This window comes from Perognathus longimembris, chromosome 16 (genome assembly GCF_023159225.1).
Source record: "Perognathus longimembris pacificus isolate PPM17 chromosome 16, ASM2315922v1, whole genome shotgun sequence".
NCBI classification, from domain to species: Eukaryota; Metazoa; Chordata; class Mammalia; order Rodentia; family Heteromyidae; genus Perognathus; species Perognathus longimembris.
In genome coordinates this window covers 57,103,122-57,122,557 of record NC_063176.1, presented here as the reverse complement: position 1 = coordinate 57,122,557, position 19,436 = coordinate 57,103,122, and the positions used below count along the sequence as shown (strand labels likewise).

The following is a 19,436-nucleotide window of genomic DNA, read 5'->3' as shown; positions in this document are numbered from 1 at the left end:
CTGGTCTAGGTGCCTCTGGGCAGGAAGGCAGCGACTGCTGGACTGCAGCGCTTTAGGTAGGGTGCTTCCTTCTTCATCCCCAAGGCTCCAGGGGTCTCCAGGAGGCAGGGTGCTTTCTTCCCCGCTGTGTGGACCCCAGCCAGCAAAAGACACACACAGGGGCGTAGGGAGTGTGTGGGCAGTTACTGGCGTCGTAGGTCTGGCACCTCATGTTTGTTGTTGGTGGTGGTTTGGGGGCTTGAACTCAGGGTGTGGGCGCTGTCTCTGAGCTCTTGTGCTCAAGGCTAGTGCTCTACCGCTTTGAGCCATAGCTGCACTTGAGATTTTCTGGTGGTCAGTTGGAGATAAGAGTCTCACAGACTCTCCTGCCCGGGCTGGCTTTGAACTGTGATCCTCAGATCTCAGCCTCCTGAAGTCTGGGACTTCAGGTGTGATCTTGTACCTCTTGACAGAGCACCCCAGGATGGCTGGGCCAGGTCGAGTATTCATAGGAGGGCTGAGTGTCTAGTGTCTCGAGTGGGGTGGCTGTAAGCCGGCTGAAGCATCCCATCTGCCTCCTTGCCGAAGCCCGGGTGAGGCCTTGGGAACAGGACCAGGTCTCTCCCGGTGGCCTCCGCCCCCAGGATGAGGTGTCTTTCTGCCTGCCTGAGTCTCACTGGCATCCGCAAGGGTCCCGCTGGTGGCCGCACGCTCTGGGTGGCTCTCACGGTCATCGAGGGGACCGACACGGGGTGAGGTGCTCGTCTGCCTGCCGCCCCGTGTCATTGTATCGGGACTGTGGCACCGAAGCGCTGGGTTTTCTGGCCGTCCGCTTTTCAGCAGCTGCCACAGGCTGAGTCCTGGGGACAGGTGGGGCCCCGTGCACTTTCTGACCTCTGTCACCTGACCCCTGTCCCCGGGTGGGGGCCCCCCGGGGAGGGAGGGGCAGCCCCTGGTGTGTGGGGCCCCAGCCGGTGTATGTGTCTCGTGCTCGTTCTCAGCCTTGCTGGGGCCTTGGGCCTGCGCTCTGGAGCCGGGTGTCCTGTGCTTCCCAGGAGGCCTTCACCTCGGAGCACTTGGTGTGCGCCTGGACCCGTGGGCACGGGCTTCCTCTTGCAGTGCTGGTGATTAGCTGGGGCGCCTGCCGCGCCCGACATGCTCTCCCCCACTGCCGTGGCCCTGCCCGTGTGCACACCTCTGCTTATGAATGATGACACACCGCGCCCGACATGCTCTCCCCCACTGCCGTGGCCCGGCCCGTGTGCACACCTCTGCTTATGAATGATGAAACACCGTGCCCGACATGCTCTCCCCCACTGCCGTGGCCCTGCCCGTGTGCACACCTCTGCTTATGAATGATGAAACACCGCGCCCGACATGCTCTCCCCCACTGCCGTGGCCCGGCCCGTGTGCACACCTCTGCTTATGAATGATGAAACGAGCCTCGACGCGGAGCTTAGTGCTTTAGCACCGCTGAGGTAGTGAGTCACGCAACACCTGGTCAACGTCCCGCGCGTATGAGAGCGGAGTGTCGCTCACGCGAGCCACGCTGCCGGTGCCGCGCTCGGCCCGCTGCCTGCACCCCTCTCGCTTCTCTGCGTCTCAGGAGCTTATCGCTGGAAACCTTATTCCAAGACACAGGCAGCTCGCCGGACATTGGCTCTCAATGCCCCGCTCTTTATTTTCTTTTGGGTCTTCACAACCCAACCACAGACCACACTGTGTGAGCATGGGAAGGAGAGTCCTCAAGGGGCCCAGCCCCATCCAGGAGAGGGCCGGTGGGGGGGGCGCCAGGCGGGGGAGGACACCTGCTGTCTGATTGGCAGGAGGGCCCCGGCCTCTGCTGGCCACGCAGAGCGCGGGGTGCGTGAAGCGAAGCGACGCCGGCTGGGCCCCAACGCAAGGCCCCTCGGCCCCGGGGGCCGCTGCCCCTGCCCCGGTCTGTTGGCAGTGACGGCCAGCACTTTAGGATGCCGTGCCCCTAGGATAAGTGACTACTGCACTCTGTCGCTTATTTTGGTGGCTGTCTTGATCTCTTTTGTGGGTGACCCCTGTGGTTTTATTGGCTGAGTTGTTTCAAACGAATGTGCCTTCCTCACTTAGCACGGGGTCCAGGATAAACCGACGGTGGGAGGGCGGTGGGAGGGCGGTGGGATGGGAGGGACTCGAAGGCCAGGGGCCTCACGCTCGGTGCAGGCTGGCCGGGGCGGGTCTCGGGGCCTCCGCGGAGATGGGGGGCAGGAGCGGCCCTGCCACGGCTGGGCTCTCCCACGGGGCGCCGGGGACCGCGCGCTGGGCCTCTTCCCATCTGGACAGGGGCGGAGGGCAGCTCTGCCCCCCCCCCCCCGCTGCGCAGCCCCACCAGGGGCTCAGCAGAACCTGGCAGCGCCCGCCCTTTCAGGAGGGTCCCCGGCCGCCCTCAGGGCTCGGGGCCCGCGGGCTGCGCCCTGCCCTCCCCGCGGGCTGCCCCGAGGTGGTAACCCCCGGGCCGCGGCCCCGCCAGTCACGAGCCGTTTCTTTCTCCTCCCCAGGACGTCGCCTGAAGCACGAGGAGCCTTCCGGAAGCATGGGTCCCCTGGAGTAAGGCGACATGCGCCGGGCCTGGCGCGGGCCGCAGGATGTTCCGGGCGGGGGAGCCGGGGAAGCGGCCCCCGCGCCTGCGCAGCGTGGAGGTGGCCCGCGGCCGGGCCGGCTACGGCTTCAGCCTGGCGGGGCAGGCGCCCTGCGCGCTCAGCGGCGTCCTGCGGGGCGGCCCCGCGGACCTGGTGGGCCTGCGGGCCGGGGACCAGATCCTGGCCGTCAACGACATCAGCGTGAAGAAGGCGTCGCACGAGGACGTGCTGAAGCTGATCGGGAAGTGCTCGGGGTCCTGCGCATGGTGGTGGGGGCGGGCGCGGGCCACGCCCGGCGCTCCGAGTCCTGCTCCAGCGACGACGAGGGCGGGCTCCCCGACGGCCAGGGCTGGCTGAGGCCCCAGCTCGACTCCAGAGCCCTGGGCATCAACCGGGCCGAGAGGGTGGTGGAGGAAGTGCAGTCGGGGGGGCTCTTCGGCATGCTTTTTGAGAGTCCCCGCCTCCGTGCCGGCAGGGGCGAGCCCTCGAGGTCGCAGCCGCGCTCGCCGTCGGAGGAGCCGGCGCGGGCCCCCGGCGAAGACTGCGCGCTGGGTCCCGACGCCCCCGGCCGGACGCCGGCATCTTAAACGTGGCCATGGTGGTGGGCTACCTGGGCTCCATCGAGCTCCCCTCCACCAGCGCCAACCTGGAGTACGACAGCCTGCAGGCCATCCGCGGCTGCCTGCGGCGCCTGCGGGCCGAGCAGAAGATCCACGCGCTGGTGACGCTGAAGGTCACGCACGACCGCGTGCAGCTGTGCGCCGCCCGGGCGGCGTGGTGGCCGAGTACCCCGCCGAGAAGCTGGCCTTCAGCGCCGTGTGCCCCGACGACCGGCGCCTCTTCGGGCTGGTGACCATGCAGACCCACGACGACCGGGGCCCCGCGCCCGAGGACCAGGGCGCCCTGCGCACGTCCTGCCACGTGTTCATGGTGGACCCCGACCTCTTCCGCCACAAGGTCCACCAGGGCATCGCCCGGCGCTTCGGCTTGGCGTGCACGGCCGACCCGGACACCAGCGGCTGCGTGGAGTTCCCCGCGTCCTCGCTGCCCGTGCTGCAGTTCATCTCCGTCCTCTACCGGGACATGGGCGAGCTGATCGAGGGCGTGCGGGCCCGGGCCTTCCTGGACGGGGACGCCGACGCCCACCAGAGCCACAGCACCAGCAGCAACAGCGACAGCGGCATCGGCAATTTCAACCAGGAGGAGAAGAGCAACCGGGTGCTGGTGGTGGACCTGGGTGGGAGCTCCACCCGGCACGGCCAGGGCGGCGGCCCCCCGTGGGAGGGCGCGGGCGGGCGGGGCTCCCAGCCCCGGGGCGCGCCCTGGAGCGGGACCTTCTGCCACGACTCCGAGGCCGGCTCCCCGTTCGAGGCCGGCGCCCAGGCCGACAGGTTCCGCGACTTAGCCCAGCGCTCGGGACCGGCCGCCCGCGGGGAGGTGCCCCCCCCGCCCCTGCGGAGCTCGGTGCCCCCCTGCAAGAGGGGCGGCTTCAGCCAGAGGGGGCTCCCCGTCCACGTGCTCCAGGAGTGGCCGGGTGGCCACGCCAGCGACCAGGAGTCCTACACGGACTCCACCGACGGGTGGTCCAGCGTGAACTGCGGCACGCTGCCCCCGCCCATGAGCAAGATCCCCGCCGACCGCTACCGCGTGGAGGGCAGCCTGTCCCAGGCCGCCCCGCGGGCCCGCCGGAGGGACTGGTCCCGCAAGGCCTTCGGGATGCAGAACATTTTTGGGCCTCACCGACATGTCCGAAAGACCAAGGAGGACAAAAAAGTGAGTCGTAGGCGAGGGCTGCTGGCCCGACGCGGGGGTCCCGGCGGCCAGCCGCTCCGACCCGGCCCCCCCCCCCCCCCCCCACCGCCCAGGCCCCGGCTCAGCGCTCTCCCCGGCCCCCCGCCCAGGGCCCCGGCCCCCCTACTTGTTTTGAGCAGCCCCGGTGGCGGCCGGCCGGGGAAGCTGGCTCTGCACAGCCGGGCGGAGCCTCCTGACCCCCGCAGCCCCCTGGGTGAGGACGGCTGACGGGGCGGGGCCGCAGTCCCCAGACAGCTGTGTGAGTGTGGCGCGCGAGGGACCTCGCGTGAGCCCAGAGGAAGGCGGTGGCCCTGGGGGGACCGCGCGTGAGCCCAGAGGAAGGCGGTGGCCCGGGGGGACCGCGCGTGAGCCCAGAGGAAGGCGGTGGCCTGGGGGACCGCGCGTGAGCCCAGAGGAAGGCGGTGGCCCTGGGGGGGCGGGCTCAGCGGCGGGGGGAGAAGCGCGCTCTGAGCCTCGCGCTGCGGGTCGACGGTGAGCACGCGGTGGCTAGCTTAACAACCGTCTCACGTGAGTACAGTGCGGCCCAGTCCACCCCCCACCGCCCTCCCTCCCCTCTTCCCTACTTCCTGACACTTTCACCGTGGGTCTGTGTGCGTGCCTGTGACCATACTCCTCCCACAGACATCCACAGAGCCCGGCTCCCCCACCCCTGCCCCACCCCGCCCCCAGCAGAGCCCGGCTCCCCCCACCCCTGCCCCACCCGCCCCCAGCGGAGCCCGGCTCCCCCCACCCCTCCCTCACCCACCCCCAGCAGAGCCCGGCTCCCTCCACCCCTGCCCCACCCGCCCCCAGCGGAGCCCGGCTCCCCCCACCCCTGCCCCACCCGCCCCCAGCAGAGCCCGGCTCCCCCCACCCCTGCCCCACCCGCCCCCAGCGGAGCCCGGCTCCCCCCACCCCTCCCTCACCCACCCCCAGCGGAGCCCGGCTCCCTCCACCCCTGCCCCACCCGCCCCCAGCGGAGCCCGGCTCCCCCACCCCTGCCTCACCCGCCCCCAACAGAGCCCGGCTCCCTCCACCCCTGCCCCACCCACCCCCAGCGGAGCCCGGCTCCCCCCACCCCTCCCTCACCCACCCCCAGCAGAGCCGGCTCCCTCCACCCCTGCCCCACCCGCCCCCAGCAGAGCCCGGCTCCCCCCACCCCTGCCCCCCCCCCAGCAGAGCCCAGCTCCCCCCACCCCTGCCCCACCCGCCCCCCATCAGTGCCCGGCTCCCCCAACCCCTCCCTCACCCACCCCCAGCAGAGCCCGGCTCCCCCACCCCTGCCCCCCCAGCGGAGCCCAGCTCCCTCCACCCCTGCCCCACCCCCCTCCAGCAGAGCCCGGCTCCCCCCACCCCTCCCTCACAGCTGGCCCGCAGCTTTTCTGAGGTTCTTTATGCTGTGTTCACATATTCAGAAATTACCCATCTTCTTTCTTTCCCTCCTCTTCCCCGTGGCTTCCTCAGTAGCCCTCAGACTCACATTTCATGTCCATCCATAAACACAGTGTGGATTGAGGAGCGCGTGTGTGCGTCCGTGTCAGTGCCCACCAATATGGACCTCCTCTAGATCTACCTTCAGATAGGAATCACATCACATCTTTTTTTTTTTTTTGCTAGTCCTGAGCACTGCCTCCTGTCTTCTTTTGCTCTACCACTTGAGCCACAGCGCCACTTCCGGCTCTTTTCTGTGTCTGTGGTGCTGAGGAGTCGAACCCAGGGCTTCATGCATGCTAGGCAAGCACTCTACCACTAAGCCGCATTCCCAGCCACTAATATCTGTTTTCCTTAAAACTTTTTTTTTTAGCTTATCTTGTTTCACTCACTATAAAATCCTCCAGTTTCATCCATTTTCCGGCTGAGGATGGGATTTCATTTTTCTTTAGAGCTGTGTGATAGTCTGGCTTTATATGCCTCATCTTTATTTGTTCATCTGGTGTCGAGCGTCTTGGCTGATTCTGTCGTTTGGCTGTTGTGAGCAGTGCTTCAGTAAACGTGTGCACGCAGCTGTCTTTGCACCCAACAGTGCTAGAGTAGGGTCACGGAGTCCCCGTGCTTTGTGTTTTGAGGACTCTCCATACTGATTTCCATAGCGGTCGCACTAGTTCCCATTCCCACCCACAGCATTGGTGGTGGTTTCTTTTCTTGATGGCTACCATGCCGACGGGGGTAAGATGGAATCCTAGTGTGGTTTTGATTTTCACTTCCTTATGGCTCGGGATATTGATAGCATGTATCTATTATCCATTTGCATTTCCTCTTGGAATACTGTCTGTTCATCTGGCTTACCCATTTGTTAATTGGATTATTTCTTCTCTTGCTGTTTAGTTTTTTAAAATATAATTTACTACTAGTTGAATCACGCATTTCGTCTTTTTTTTCCCCCCCAGTCCTGGGGCTTGGACTCAGGGCCTGAGCACTGTCCCTGGCTTCTTTTTGCTCAAGGCTAGCACTCTGCCACTTGAGCCACAGTGCCACTTCAGGCTTTTATGTGGTGCTGAGGAACCAAACACAGGGCTTCTTGCGGGCTAGGCAAGCACTCTACCACTAAGCCACATTCCCAGCACCGCTGTTTAGTTTTTTGAGTTCTTTATATATTCTGGATAACTTTTTTTTTTTTTTTGGCCAGTCCTGGGCCTTGGACTCAGGGCCTGAGCACTGTCCCTGGCTTCTTCCCGCTCAAGGCTAGCACTCTGCCACTTGAGCCACAGCGCCGCTTCTGGCCGTTTTGTGTATATGTGGTGCTGGGGAATCGAACCTAGGGCCTCGTGTATCCAAGGCAGGCACTCTTGCCACTAGGCTATATCCCCAGCCCCTCTGGATAACTTTTTTAAACCGTCAAGGTTTTTGAATAGTGGATGTATTTAATTACCCAGAAATAAATACATGCAGTGAAAATGAAAAATACCTGCCCCTTCTGGCCCTCACAACCTAGGCTTCTCAGGTAGTTTTGCTGTGTAGACACTTTTTCTTCTTTTCTTTTTTTTTTTTTTCTAGTGCCAGTCTGGGGTTTAAACATAGTGCCGGACACTGTCCTGAGCTTTGTTTGCTCAACACTGGCGCTCTACACTTGAGCCACAGCTCCACTTCTGGCTTTTGGTGGTTAATTGGAGATGAGAGTCTCAGATTCACAGACTTTCCTGTCTGGGCTGGCTATTTTTTTAACGCTTTGATCTCAGCCTCCCGAATAGGTAGGATTACAGACACGAGACATTGGTGCCCAGGGGAACTCTTTCATTTGATGTAGTTCTGTTTGCCAAAGTTTGCTCCCATCTTCTGGGTCACTGAAGAGCTATTCAGAAATCTGCCACATGGATGACCCTCCTTCTTGAGCTTGAGGGATTTCTCTGCTGTTGTCTTGTTTTATAGTTTCCCACTGTATTTAGTTTGTATTTCTTCTCCCTTGTCCATGCCCATTATTCATGGATTTAGTCCCTTTGGCATCTTCTGACTATGTTTTCATCTTTTTTGTGTGTTTCTTGGCTGTGGGGCTTGAACTTGGGGCTTGGGTGCTGTTGCTGAGCTTCTTTGTGGTCAAGACTAGTGCTCTACCACTTGAGCCATGATTGATCTAATCCTCTGCTTTATCTTCCACCTCTGATATCTTCTTTTCTAAAATTTTTTTTTTTTTGGCCAGTCCTGGGCTTGGACTTGGTGATTTCTTTTTTTTTCTTGTGGTGCTGAGGAATCGAACCCAGGGCCTCATGTATACAAGGCAAGCACTCTTGCCACTAGGCCATATTCCCAGCCCGTCAGTTGGTGATATCTTATAGGCTACTGGGGACGGGGTAATTGCTGGGTGGAGGTGTGTTTTCCTGCGGCTGCATTGGGGGGGGGGGTCTCTGCTGCCCAGTGGACAGTTCTGAAGTTCCAGACACAAGATGCTCACCTCATCTCACTTAGGGTAACTAAGCCTGGCGATTGCAGACACTGCAGATGATAAAACACAGTGTCCTATCTGTGACAGTCCTCATGGAGAGTAGACCCCTCTGCTGCTCTAGTATCTTTAGATGAACATAGAAATAAAAACGTCTGCTCAGGATGCCGAGATCTGAGGGTTGTGATTCCACACCAGCCCAGGCAGGAAAGTCCAGGAGACTCTTATCTCCAATTCACCACCAGAAAACTGGAAGCAGAGCTGTGGCTTAAGAGGGTAGAGCACTAGCCCTGAGCAAAGAACTCAGGAACAGCAGCCTCCAGGCCCCGAGTTGCACGTTCTAGGAAGAGCTAAGTTAACCGGGGTGGTGATGGGAAGAAGACAGTGGGGATAACAATAACAAAGCAGTGGGCATTTAGGCGTATGGGGAGGGAGGGAATGAGAGCGGTTCAGGAGGGAGTGGAGGAGGCCGTAGAAAAGCCTCGCTGGTGTTGTATTGGGGTAGCGAGGGAGAGGCCACATGAAGAGGATTGAATAGGGGCACACATACCAATAAGTAAAACAGTGGTAGCAAAGAACAGAAAGAGGAAGGGGAAAACTGACCAAAGCAAATCAGAACAATCTCTCTCTCTCTCTGTCTCTCTCTCTCTCTGTCTCTCTGTCTCTCTCTCTGTCTCTGTCTCTCTCTCTGTCTCTCTCTCACACATACACACAGAAGAAATACCTAGGAAAAATGAATATTTGGGTTGGGCAGTTCGCGAGTGAGACTGTAGATGGTGTAGGTGAGATGGAAGGTTAGAGGTGGGTAGAGGTGGAAAGAAACAGCAGGACGGCAGTCCTTCTGTGGACAGAAGGAAGGAATTGCGGCGGCGGCCCTGTAGGCAGTGGGGGAAGGCGGTGCGTCTGTCTTCAGGAGGCTGTCTACGCAGGTCAGGTGACGGAGCGGTTCAGATCCGGGCGGGAGGGCTGACCCTGGCGGGAGGGCGGGTCGGAGGGCGGGTCCCGGGTGCTAGCTCCACGAGGGGCAGGCCCAGGGTCCCCTGGCTGCCCTGTCTCCTTCACGGTGGGGGGGGCGGGGGGCCAGGGCCTCAGACGCCGACCCCGCCCCACCTTGATGGCCCGGCGCCTAGACGCTGCCCGCTGCCGCTCCCCCGGCCTCCCGGTGCGGGTCCGGTGCCGGCCCTGTGCCCACGGCTGCCAGGGCCGAGCTCCCTGCCGGCGGCACGCAGGCGGCTCCCTTAGCACTCCCCGCACGTCCCCGCACGTCTGCCAGGGCCGGGATCGCTTTGTGTGTTCCAGACAAAAAAATAAAAGGTTGCTGCTCAAGTTCCCACCGAGGGCGTCGCCCCCGCCTCCACTGGGGGGGGGCAGCTCCCACAAGCCCCGCGCGGCCTTCTGGGAGCCGGGCTGGCCTCAGGTGGCTGGGCGGGGCTGATGAAGCCCCGTGTCCCCCCCCACGCTCCCCTCTGGTGAGGGCTGTGGTGTGACCCGGGGATGCGCCCCACGTGGGGTGAGAGGTGTGGTGTGACCCCGTGGGGTGGGGGGTGTGGTGTGACCCCGTGGGGTGGGGGCTGTGGTGTGACCCCGTGGGGTGGGGGGTCTGGTGTGACCCCGTGGGGTGGGGCTGTGGTGTGACCCCGTGGGGTGGGGGGTGTGGTGTGACCCCGTGGGGTGAGGGCTGTGGTGTGACCCCGTGGGGTGGGGGGTCTGGTGTGACCCCGTGGGGTGGGGCTGTGGTGTGACCCCGTGGGGTGGGGGGTGTGGTGTGACCCCGTGGGGTGGGGGGTGTGGTGTGACCCCGTGGGGTGGGGGGTGTGGTGTGACCCCGTGGGGTGGGGGGTGTGGTGTGACCCCGTGGGGTGGGGGTGTGGTGTGACCCCGTGGGGTGGGGGTGTGGTGTGACCCCGTGGGGTGGGGGGTGTGGTGTGACCCCGTGGGGTGGGGGTGTGGTGTGACCCCGTGGGGTGGGGGCTGTGGTGTGACCCCGTGGGGTGGGGGTCTGGTGTGACCCCGTGGGGTGAGGCTGTGGTGTGACCCCGTGGGGTGGGGGGTGTGGTGTGACCCCGTGGGGTGGGGGGTGTGGTGTGACCCCGTGGGGTGGGGGGTGTGGTGTGACCCCGTGGGGTGGGGGGTGTGGTGTGACCCCGTGGGGTGGGGGGTGTGGTGTGACCCCGTGGGGTGGGGGGTGTGGTGTGACCCCGTGGGGTGGGGGGTGTGGTGTGACCCCGTGGGGTGGGGGTGTGGTGTGACCCCGTGGGGTGGGGGGTGTGGTGTGACCCCGTGGGGTGAGGGGTGTGGTGTGACCCCGTGGGGTGGGGGGTGTGGTGTGACCCCGTGGGGTGGGGGGTGTGGTGTGACCCCGTGGGGTGAGGCTGTGGTGTGACCCCGTGGGGTGGGGGTGTGGTGTGACCCCGTGGGGTGGGGGTGTGGTGTGACCCCCGGTGCTCCCCTGTGGCGAGGGGCGCGGTGCTGGCGGGCGCCGTGCGTGCCCCCGGCTGCGTCTGCGGGTGCCGCGGTCCCCTGGTTCCCTCGTGGCCGGTGCCCAGGCTTCGGTCTCCCGGGCCCTGTGGCGGCGAGTGTCCCGTCCCTGGGTTTCCGCCCCTCACCCTCTGGCCGCCATGGCCCCGTTGCTGGCGCCCGCTGTGCGTCTCCCTTCACCCCTGGAGCCCAAGGAGGGAGGTCACGCTGCCTCTGTTCCCGCTGCTGTTCCTGACCACGGGAAACGTCCGCAAGGCCTCCAGAGGCTGCTGGACGGGCCAGGCCGGGGCCCCGGCGAGCGGGTGGGGGGAGCCAGGGTGTGCAGGAGGTGTTCCAGGAGTGTGCCGGGCATGCGGGCTGGGGGCTGGGTCAAGTGGGCCGGGGGTGTGCAGGGGTCGTGGGGGGTGCTGAAATGTGTGCGGGGAGCCGTGTGGGGGGGTGCTGTGCTGCCTGCGGAGCCCCTCCAGGAGCCCCCGCCCCCCCCGCCGCCCTCCCCACCGTGGCCCCTCCAGGAGCCCCTGCCCCCCCGCCGCCCTCCCCACCGTGGCCCCTCCAGCCCCCGTCCTCCCCGCCGCCCTCCCCACCGTGGCCCCTCCAGCCCCCGTCCTCCCCGCCGCCCTCCCCACCGTGGCCCCTCCAGCCCCCGTCCTCCCCGCCGCCCTCCCCACCGTGGCCCCTCCAGCCCCCGTCCTCCCCGCCGCCCTCCCCACCGTGGCATGCTGAGGGGGCTGGCAGAGGCGCGTCCTGCCGTCCCCCCGGGGCCACCTGTGCCTCTCGGGCTGCTGGCCCCGGTGGCCGCCATGCTGGGCAGGAGCGCGTAGGTCGGGGCCCCGGGAGTGGGGAGCCTGCGATGGGATCAGAGCGCGCCCCACCCTGCGGGGCGCGTGCGGGGCTCTCCGTGGCCGGGCGCTGTCCACCCCGCGGGGCCCTGTGCGGGGCTCTCCGTGGCCGGGCACTGTCCACCCCGCGGGGCCCTGTGCGGGGCTCTCCGTGGCCGGGCGCTGTCCACCCCGCGGGGCCCTGTGCGGGGCTCTCCGTGGCCGGGCGCTGTCCACCCCGCGGGGCCCTGTGCGGGGCTCTCCGTGGCCGGGTGCTGTCCACCCCGCGGGGCGCCGTGCGGGGCTCTCCGTGGCCGGGCGCTGTCCACCCCGCGGGGCGCGTGCGGGGCTCTCCGTGGCCGTGCGGGGCTCTCCGTGGCCGTGCGGGGCTCTCCGTGGCCGGGTGCTGTCCACCCCGCGGGGCCCTGTGCGGGGCTCTCCGTGGCCGTGCGGGGCTCTCCGTGGCCGGGCACTGTCCACCCCGCGGGGCCCTGTGCGGGGCTCTCCGTGGCCGGGCGCTGTCCACCCCGCGGGGCCCTGTGCGGGGCTCTCCGTGGCCGTGCGGGGCTCTCCGTGGCCGGGCACTGTCCACCCCGCGGGGCCCTGTGCGGGGCTCTCCGTGGCCGGGCGCTGTCCACCCCGCGGGGCGCCGTGCGGGGCTCTCCGTGGCCGGGCGCTGTCCACCCCGCGGGGCGCGTGCGGGGCTCTCCGTGGCCGGGCGCTGTCCACCCCGCGGGGCGCGTGCGGGGCTCTCCGTGGCCGTGCGGGGCTCTCCGTGGCCGTGCGGGGCTCTCCGTGGCCGGGTGCTGTCCACCCCGCGGGGCCCTGTGCGGGGCTCTCCGTGGCCGTGCGGGGCTCTCCGTGGCCGGGCACTGTCCACCCCGCGGGGCCCTGTGCGGGGCTCTCCGTGGCCGGGCGCTGTCCACCCCGCGGGGCCCTGTGCGGGGCTCTCCGTGGCCGGGCGCTGTCCACCCCGCGGGGCGCCGTGCGGGGCTCTCCGTGGCCGGGCGCTGTCCACCCCGCGGGGTGCGTGCGGGGCTCTCCGTGGCCGGGCGCTGTCCACCCCGCGGGGCGCGTGCGGGGCTCTCCGTGGCCGTGCGGGGCTCTCCGTGGCCATGCGGGGCTCTCCGTGGCCGGGCGCTGTCCACCCCGCGGGGCCCTGTGCGGGGCTCTCCGTGGCCATGCGGGGCTCTCCGTGGCCGGGCGCTGTCCACCCCGCGGGGCCCTGTGCGGGGCTCTCCGTGGCCGGGCGCTGTCCACCCCGCGGGGCCCTGTGCGGGGCTCTCCGTGGCCGGGCGCTGTCCACCCCGCGGGGCCCTGTGCGGGGCTGTGTGGGGCTCTCCGTGGCCGGGCGCTGTCCACCCCGCGGGGCCCTGTGCGGGGCTCTCCGTGGCCGGGTGCTGTCCACCCCGCGGGGCGCCGTGCGGGGGCTCTCCGTGGCCGGGCGCTGTCCACCCCGCGGGGCGCGTGCGGGGCTCTCCGTGGCCGTGCGGGGCTCTCCGTGGCCGTGCGGGGCTCTCCGTGGCCGGGTGCTGTCCACCCCGCGGGGCCCTGTGCGGGGCTCTCCGTGGCCGTGCGGGGCTCTCCGTGGCCGGGCACTGTCCACCCCGCGGGGCCCTGTGCGGGGCTCTCCGTGGCCGGGCGCTGTCCACCCCGCGGGGCCCTGTGCGGGGCTCTCCGTGGCCGTGCGGGGCTCTCCGTGGCCGGGCACTGTCCACCCCGCGGGGCCCTGTGCGGGGCTCTCCGTGGCCGGGCGCTGTCCACCCCGCGGGGCGCCGTGCGGGGCTCTCCGTGGCCGGGCGCTGTCCACCCCGCGGGGCGCGTGCGGGGCTCTCCGTGGCCGGGCGCTGTCCACCCCGCGGGCCGCGTGCGGGGCTCTCCGTGGCCGTGCGGGGCTCTCCGTGGCCATGCGGGGCTCTCCGTGGCCGGGCGCTGTCCACCCCGCGGGGCCCTGTGCGGGGCTCTCCGTGGCCGTGCGGGGCTCTCCGTGGCCGGGCGCTGTCCACCCCGCGGGGCCCTGTGCGGGGCTCTCCGTGGCCGGGCGCTGTCCCACCCCCGCGGGGCCCTGTGCGGGGCTCTCCGTGGCCGGGCGCTGTCCACCCCGCGGGGCCCTGTGCGGGGCTCTCCGTGGCTGGGCGCACCCCCCCCAGCAGCCTGGGCTGTTGTGGCGATGGCGGCAGGGCACAGCCCTGGGGCGTCCTGGGGCTGGAAGCGTGGCGGCCCTGCCTCACGGGTGACTTGGGGGATAAGGAGAAGGAGGGGTCGGGCCCGGGAGGCGGTGCATCCTTCCCTCGGCCCCGCCCCCGTCGGCGTGTCACCCGTCCCTCCGTGGATTCCGGGCCCTTTCTGCTCCACCCCCGGGAGCCTCCGTCACGGTGGGCTGACCCTCGCCCCGCGGCACCCCGGGAGGAAGGCCGCCGGCTCTGCCTTGAGCCCGCCATGCCAGGCCCCGTCTCCGGAGGCCGCCTGGGGGAGCCGCTCTGCCCGGCCCGCCTGCTCAGGAAACGCGGCTGACGCTTGCTCTGCTGCCGCGCGAGGCGGGGGGGGGGGGACCGGGCGCCTGGGGTCCAGGGTCGAGACTGCTTGGTTGGAAATTGAAAATTCTAACAGCGTGGGAAGCAGAAGAAAAACAATGTGCGGATGGCGTCCGTGTCTCCGGCGTCCGCGTCTCCAGCGTGCTTCCGCAGGGCGCGGCCGCCGGGGGTGGAGGGCGCCGTGGGGGCCGGGCAGGCTCGGGTGGGCCCCTTACCCACCATGCCTGGCGCAGCGCGGGCCCCTTGGGGGGGCAGGACGCCCTGGCCCCGCGCTGGGCCGGGCCACTGTCCCCGTGGGGAGCGGGCGTGGTAGCAGGCCCCGAGGAAGGCTGGCGGGGGGGGGGGGGGGCGCCCCGCGGCTCCGGACCGGGGTCTGCCGTTGAGGGAGCCTGGCGATCACAGTCACGGCCCGGCCTTGCTGGAAAGCGGGCGTCGGCCTGCCGTGCGTGCGTGCCACTCCTCGCGCCTGTGACGGGGCCCCGCCGCGGAGGACGCGGGGCCGGCGTGGGGGGGGCCGGCGTGGGGGGGCCGGCGTGGGGGGCCGGCGTGGGGCGGCCGCCGGGCGGGCCCTCGTGGGGGCGGGCGGAGGACGGCTCTCGCGTGTTGCGTTTCTCGCGTGTGCCGCGCGCCCGGCTCTCCCGCGCCCGCCCCCTCTGACACGCGAACCCCACACTCCCCGCTAACAGCCCACTCCTTGTTCTCGGTGTCTAGGGCTCGAAGTTGGGGCGGGGAAGCGGACTGGCCCAGACCTCGCAGCGCACCCCGGCCCGGAGGTCCTTCGGGAGATCCAAGAGGTTCAGCATCACGCGCTCCCTCGACGACCTAGAGGTGGGTGGACTGAGCCTTCCTTCCGGAGACTCACGGCTGTGCCCGGCGCTCCTTCCAGTCTGCCTGGATTCCCTCCCCCACTTCTTGTTTTGGGCCAGCCTGGGGCCTGAACTCGCTTGCCTTACTTCATTAATCAGAGACAGTCTCGGACTTTCCTACCTAGACTGGCTGCAAACCTCTCACCTCGGACCTCAGCCTCCCAAGTGGCTCCGAGTACAGGTGTGAGGTACCCGTGCCAGCTCCTCCTGGTTCTGAAGGGGGTCTCCCCAGGCATGTGCTGACACGCCCCCACCCCTGCCGTGAGTCCTCTGTGCCCAGCACATGGGGAGCACTGCTCAGACATGAGCGGGTTTAATCCACGGAGCTTCTCAGCTAGCGCCATCATTGTCGTCAGCACCATCTTCTCCTCCTCCCCCTCCCCCTCCCCCTTCCCCTCCTCCTCCTGCTTTTAATTTTTTATTGTTATAAAGGTGCTGAACAGCAGGGTTACAGCTAGCTAAGTCAGGTCATGAGTACATTTCTTTTGGGGCGTTGTCACCCCTTCTCTCGCTCTCTTCCAGTTTTCCCCCCTGTCCCCCACAGGCTGTCGAGTTCATTCTCGGCATGGTGTCCACTGGGCGCCGCTGCTGCCTTTGCTCCCCCTTTGTCCCTCCGTTTCTGCGCCCCTGCCCCAAGCCTTCCCAGAAGTTATCTCAGTGGAATATTGGGCCTGCTGTGTTATTACTGACTGTCCTGCGTCTTAAAGACACGCTATTGGCCCAATGCAGGCACTGTTCTCTATATGTATTGTTTTTCAGAGGATAGATTTTATATTTCATTGATTGATTGGTTGAGTGGGCAGTACTTGGGTTGAAGTCGGCCTTGCTAGATGAGCACTCCGCCTCTCGAGCCGCTTTGCTTTATTTTCCAGACAGAGTGTCGGGCTCTCCCGGGCCTGCGATGGTTTCCTGCCTCCCAGGTCGTTGGGGTGACCCACGGGCACTACCGCACCCCGGGGAGGCCTTATGGTTCAGAGCTGTTCCACGCGTGCAGAGAGCGTGGGTGGGCAGTGCTCCCCCTTGGCCGGCGGGCACAGGGGCCGTCCCGTGGGCGGGTGCGCGTGGCCCACTCTGGCGTGACGAGGGTGAGCCGAGTGTGCCCGTGGTGGCGCGGCCTGCCTGGGCTGCCCCGCCCCCGCTTAGCCCTGGGCGCCGCCGCGGGGTTCTCGCGTTCAGCGGCGGTGGGTGACCTGTTTGCCTTGTTCTGCCCCTCGCGAGACACAGCCCTGTGCCCCGTGGGGTCCGCCTGGCCCCGCGGGCCGGGCCGCGGGCCCTGCTGGCTCCCGGCCGCCCGTGGCCACCCTGCAGCGCCTGCTGCAAAGGCCATTTGACCACCCTCGCGGGTCCCACCCCGCCCCTCCGCAGTGGCGGTGCCCACGTGGCTTGCCCGTGGCCCCGTGAGGGGGGAGGGTCATTCTGGGGGCCACCTGGAGCTGTCAGCGTTGACCGCGGTTTCTGTCCCGCTGGACACCTGCCGGCCGACGGCCTGGGGGCTCGTCGGGTCCCCTGGGCTCTGAGTGCAGGCGGGGCTTATGTTTCAACGCTAGTCTCTGAAAAGCCTGGCCAGGGGGGTAGACGTGGCTACTGTGGTTCTTCCTTTTTCCCCCAGTCCTGGGCTTGAACTCGGGGCCTGGGCTCTGTCCCTGAGCTACTTTTGCTCAAGGTTACCGCTTGAGCCGCAGCGCCACTTCCGGCGTTTTCTGTGTACGTGGTGCTGAGGATTTGAACCCAGGGCTTGGTGTGCGCTAGGCGAGCGCTCTGCGCTAGGCCCCCTTCCCGGCCTCGTGTTTTCTTCCCTGAGCTCCCATTCTCTCTTCTCTCTCACGGAGGCAGAGCTGGCAGGGCACTGCGGGCTGGACAGGGCGCCTGCCTCCCGCCGGCTCTGCCCCCGCTCTGCGGCCACTCCGCCCTCGCCTCGCCTGGACGCTGACCTCGGCCTGAAGGGCCCCACAGGTCAGCCTCCCAGTCCCGTACGCCCTCCGCCTTCCCTGCCTGAAGCCTCCTGTGTCTCAGCCCTGCTCCGGTTACCCTTCCGGCACTTGAGGACTTGCATACACAAAGCCGTAGAACCTTCTGGAAGGACCTAGAGCGTCCCTGCCGTCCCTAGAGCATCCCGGCTGGCCCTAGAGCCTCCTGGAAGGAGGAGCTGAACTGCCTTACCGGAGTCCAGGTGTTGTGAGCTGGACCGGCAGTGACTAGTGCTGAGCAGCAGGGGGCGCCCAGGCCCCGCTTGAACCTGGGTCAGAAGGCACTGAGCACTTGCTCCATTGCTCCACTGTAGAGCCCGAGGAGTGAGCTGGATGGATGGAGGAGGGGGAGAGATGGATGGAGGAGGCGAGGAAGGAGAGAGATGGATGGAGGGAGGCGGAGGAGGGGGAGAGATGGATGGAGGAGGGGGCGAGATGGATGGAGGAGGAGGAGGGGGAGAGATGGATGGAGGAGGAGGAGGAGGAGAGATGGATGGAGGAGGAGGAGGAGGAGAGATGGATGGAGGAGGAGGAGGAGAGATGGATGGAGGAGGAGGGGGAGGGATGGATGGAGGAGGAGGGGGCGAGATGGATGGAGGAGGAGGAGGAGAGATGGATGGAGGAGGAGGAGGAGGAGAGATGGATGGAGGAGGAGGGGGAGAGATGGATGGAGAGGAGGAGGAGAGATGGATGGAGGAGGAGGAGGAGAGATGGATGGAGGAGGAGGAGGGGGAGAGATGGATGGAGGAGGGGGAGAGATGGATGGAGGAGGGGGAGAGATGGATGGAGGAGGGGGAGAGATGGATGGAGGAGGAGGGTGCGAGATGGATGGAGGAGGGGGCGAGATGGATGGAGGAGGGGGCGAGATGGATGGAGGAGAGAGGACGGCTTTGATGTCGTCCTCTGGACGCTGCTCACCCCCGTGGTCAGCAGCCACAAGCCTGGTGACCATGAACAGGAGAGGAGGCCGGGCTCCCTGCCTGCCGCTGTGGGCTGGTTGGGTTTCCCGGCCTCCTGTTGGGAGGCTCGGGGCCGGGGTCCTGAGGGGCTGCAAAGCAGCTCTTCTTACACATTAAACAATGTGTGCTGTGCTGTTTCCAAGAGAACTTAGCTTCGATAGTTTTGCTGCTTTGGCCTATTTTTATTTATTTGAGAAATTCTCTTTAAGATCTGATAACTTGGAGTGGGGACTGTGGCCTAGAGATAGAGTGCTTGCTTCACATGCATGAAGCCCTGGGTTCGATTCCTCAGCACCATGTACACAGAAAAAGCCGGAAGTGGCGCTGTGGCTCAAGTGGCAGAGCGCTGGCCTTGAGCACTAGAAGCTCAGGAACGGTGCCCCAGGCCCTGAGTCCACGCCCCAGGACGGAGTTTTCCTCGGTGCCCTGGGGTGGGGGTTTGTGGGGTGGAGGGGCTTCCTGCAGGCAGGGGGAGGGGCTGCCCCTCAGGCTGAGCTGGGCACCGGGGAAGGGGAGGAGGGCCGTGGGGACCGTGGGGGCCGGGCAGGCAGCACAGGGCCAGGCTGGCTGGTCTTTAGCCGGCGGTCCAGTTGGTGATGCTCTGAGCAGGACTAAGGGGCAGATATCAGGGAGCGTTGCCTTAGGGGAGGCTTAGGGGGCAGAAGCACCCTCTCTGGGGCATGCAGGGAGTCACAGCCCAGGTCCTGGGTCCGAGCCCAGAAGCCGCCTCAGGTCAAGAGCAGGAGGAGGAAGCCTTTTCCGATCCACCATCAGCGGTGGTGTCACCGCCAGGATGCAGATTTTCATCAAAACCCTGACGGGGAGACCATCACACTGGAGCTTGAACCCTGGGATACCGTAGAAAACGTAAAGGCCAAGACCCGGGACCAGGAAGGCGCTCCTCCTCCCGATGGGCGGGCGATGGATGCGCCGTACCTGACTGCAGCCTTCCCAAGGAGGCCGCTCTTCACCTGGTGTTGAGACTCCGGGGTGCCTGGCTGCAGCCTTCCGGAGGAGGCCGCTCTTCACCTGGTGTTGAGACTCCGGGGTGCCTGGCTGCAGTCTTCCGGAGGAGGCCGCTCTTCACCTGGTGTTGAGACTCCGGGGTGCCTGGCTGCAGTCTTCCGGAGGAGGCCGCTCTTCACCTGGTGTTGAGACTCCGGGGGTGGCGCGAAGAAAAGGCGGACGTCTGTACCACCCCCACGGAGAGCAAGCATCCGCGGAAGAAGGTTAAACTGGCTTCCCGAGACACCGTAAGGTGGATGAAATGCACAGCGAGCGGTCCGTGTGGAGAGCGCCCTTCAGACGGCGCGGCGCTGGAGCGTTGGGGCCAGCCACACCGGCAGACGGTGCCGTGGCTGGGTTGTCTAGCGTTCTGCTTCGACGAGCCAGAAGACACGAGATTGTGTATGAACTGATAACTGGACGGAAGAGCAGGAGGAAGGGGAGGGCTAGCGCTCGGGGCGCAGGCGCGCTTCCCCGAGTCTGGCCCTCCTGGGATTCAGGTGTCGGGTCTGTGTTCCAGGCTCTGGGGAGGCCTCCGCCATGGCCGAAGGGG

At 66.7% G+C, this 19,436-nt stretch overlaps 1 protein-coding gene across 1 annotated transcript in view; it reads left to right on the top strand.

The window, feature by feature from the left end:
* Rgs12 (regulator of G protein signaling 12) overlaps positions 1-19,436 on the top strand; it is a 51,786-nt gene that overhangs the window by 5,017 nt on the left and 27,333 nt on the right. Inside the window, 5 exon segments of the mRNA XM_048364160.1 lie at positions 2,511-2,838; positions 2,841-3,100; positions 3,103-3,358; positions 3,361-4,364; positions 14,798-14,914. Coding sequence (XP_048220117.1) covers positions 2,598-2,838; positions 2,841-3,100; positions 3,103-3,358; positions 3,361-4,364; positions 14,798-14,914 — 1,878 coding nt within the window. The 5' untranslated portion in view covers positions 2,511-2,597.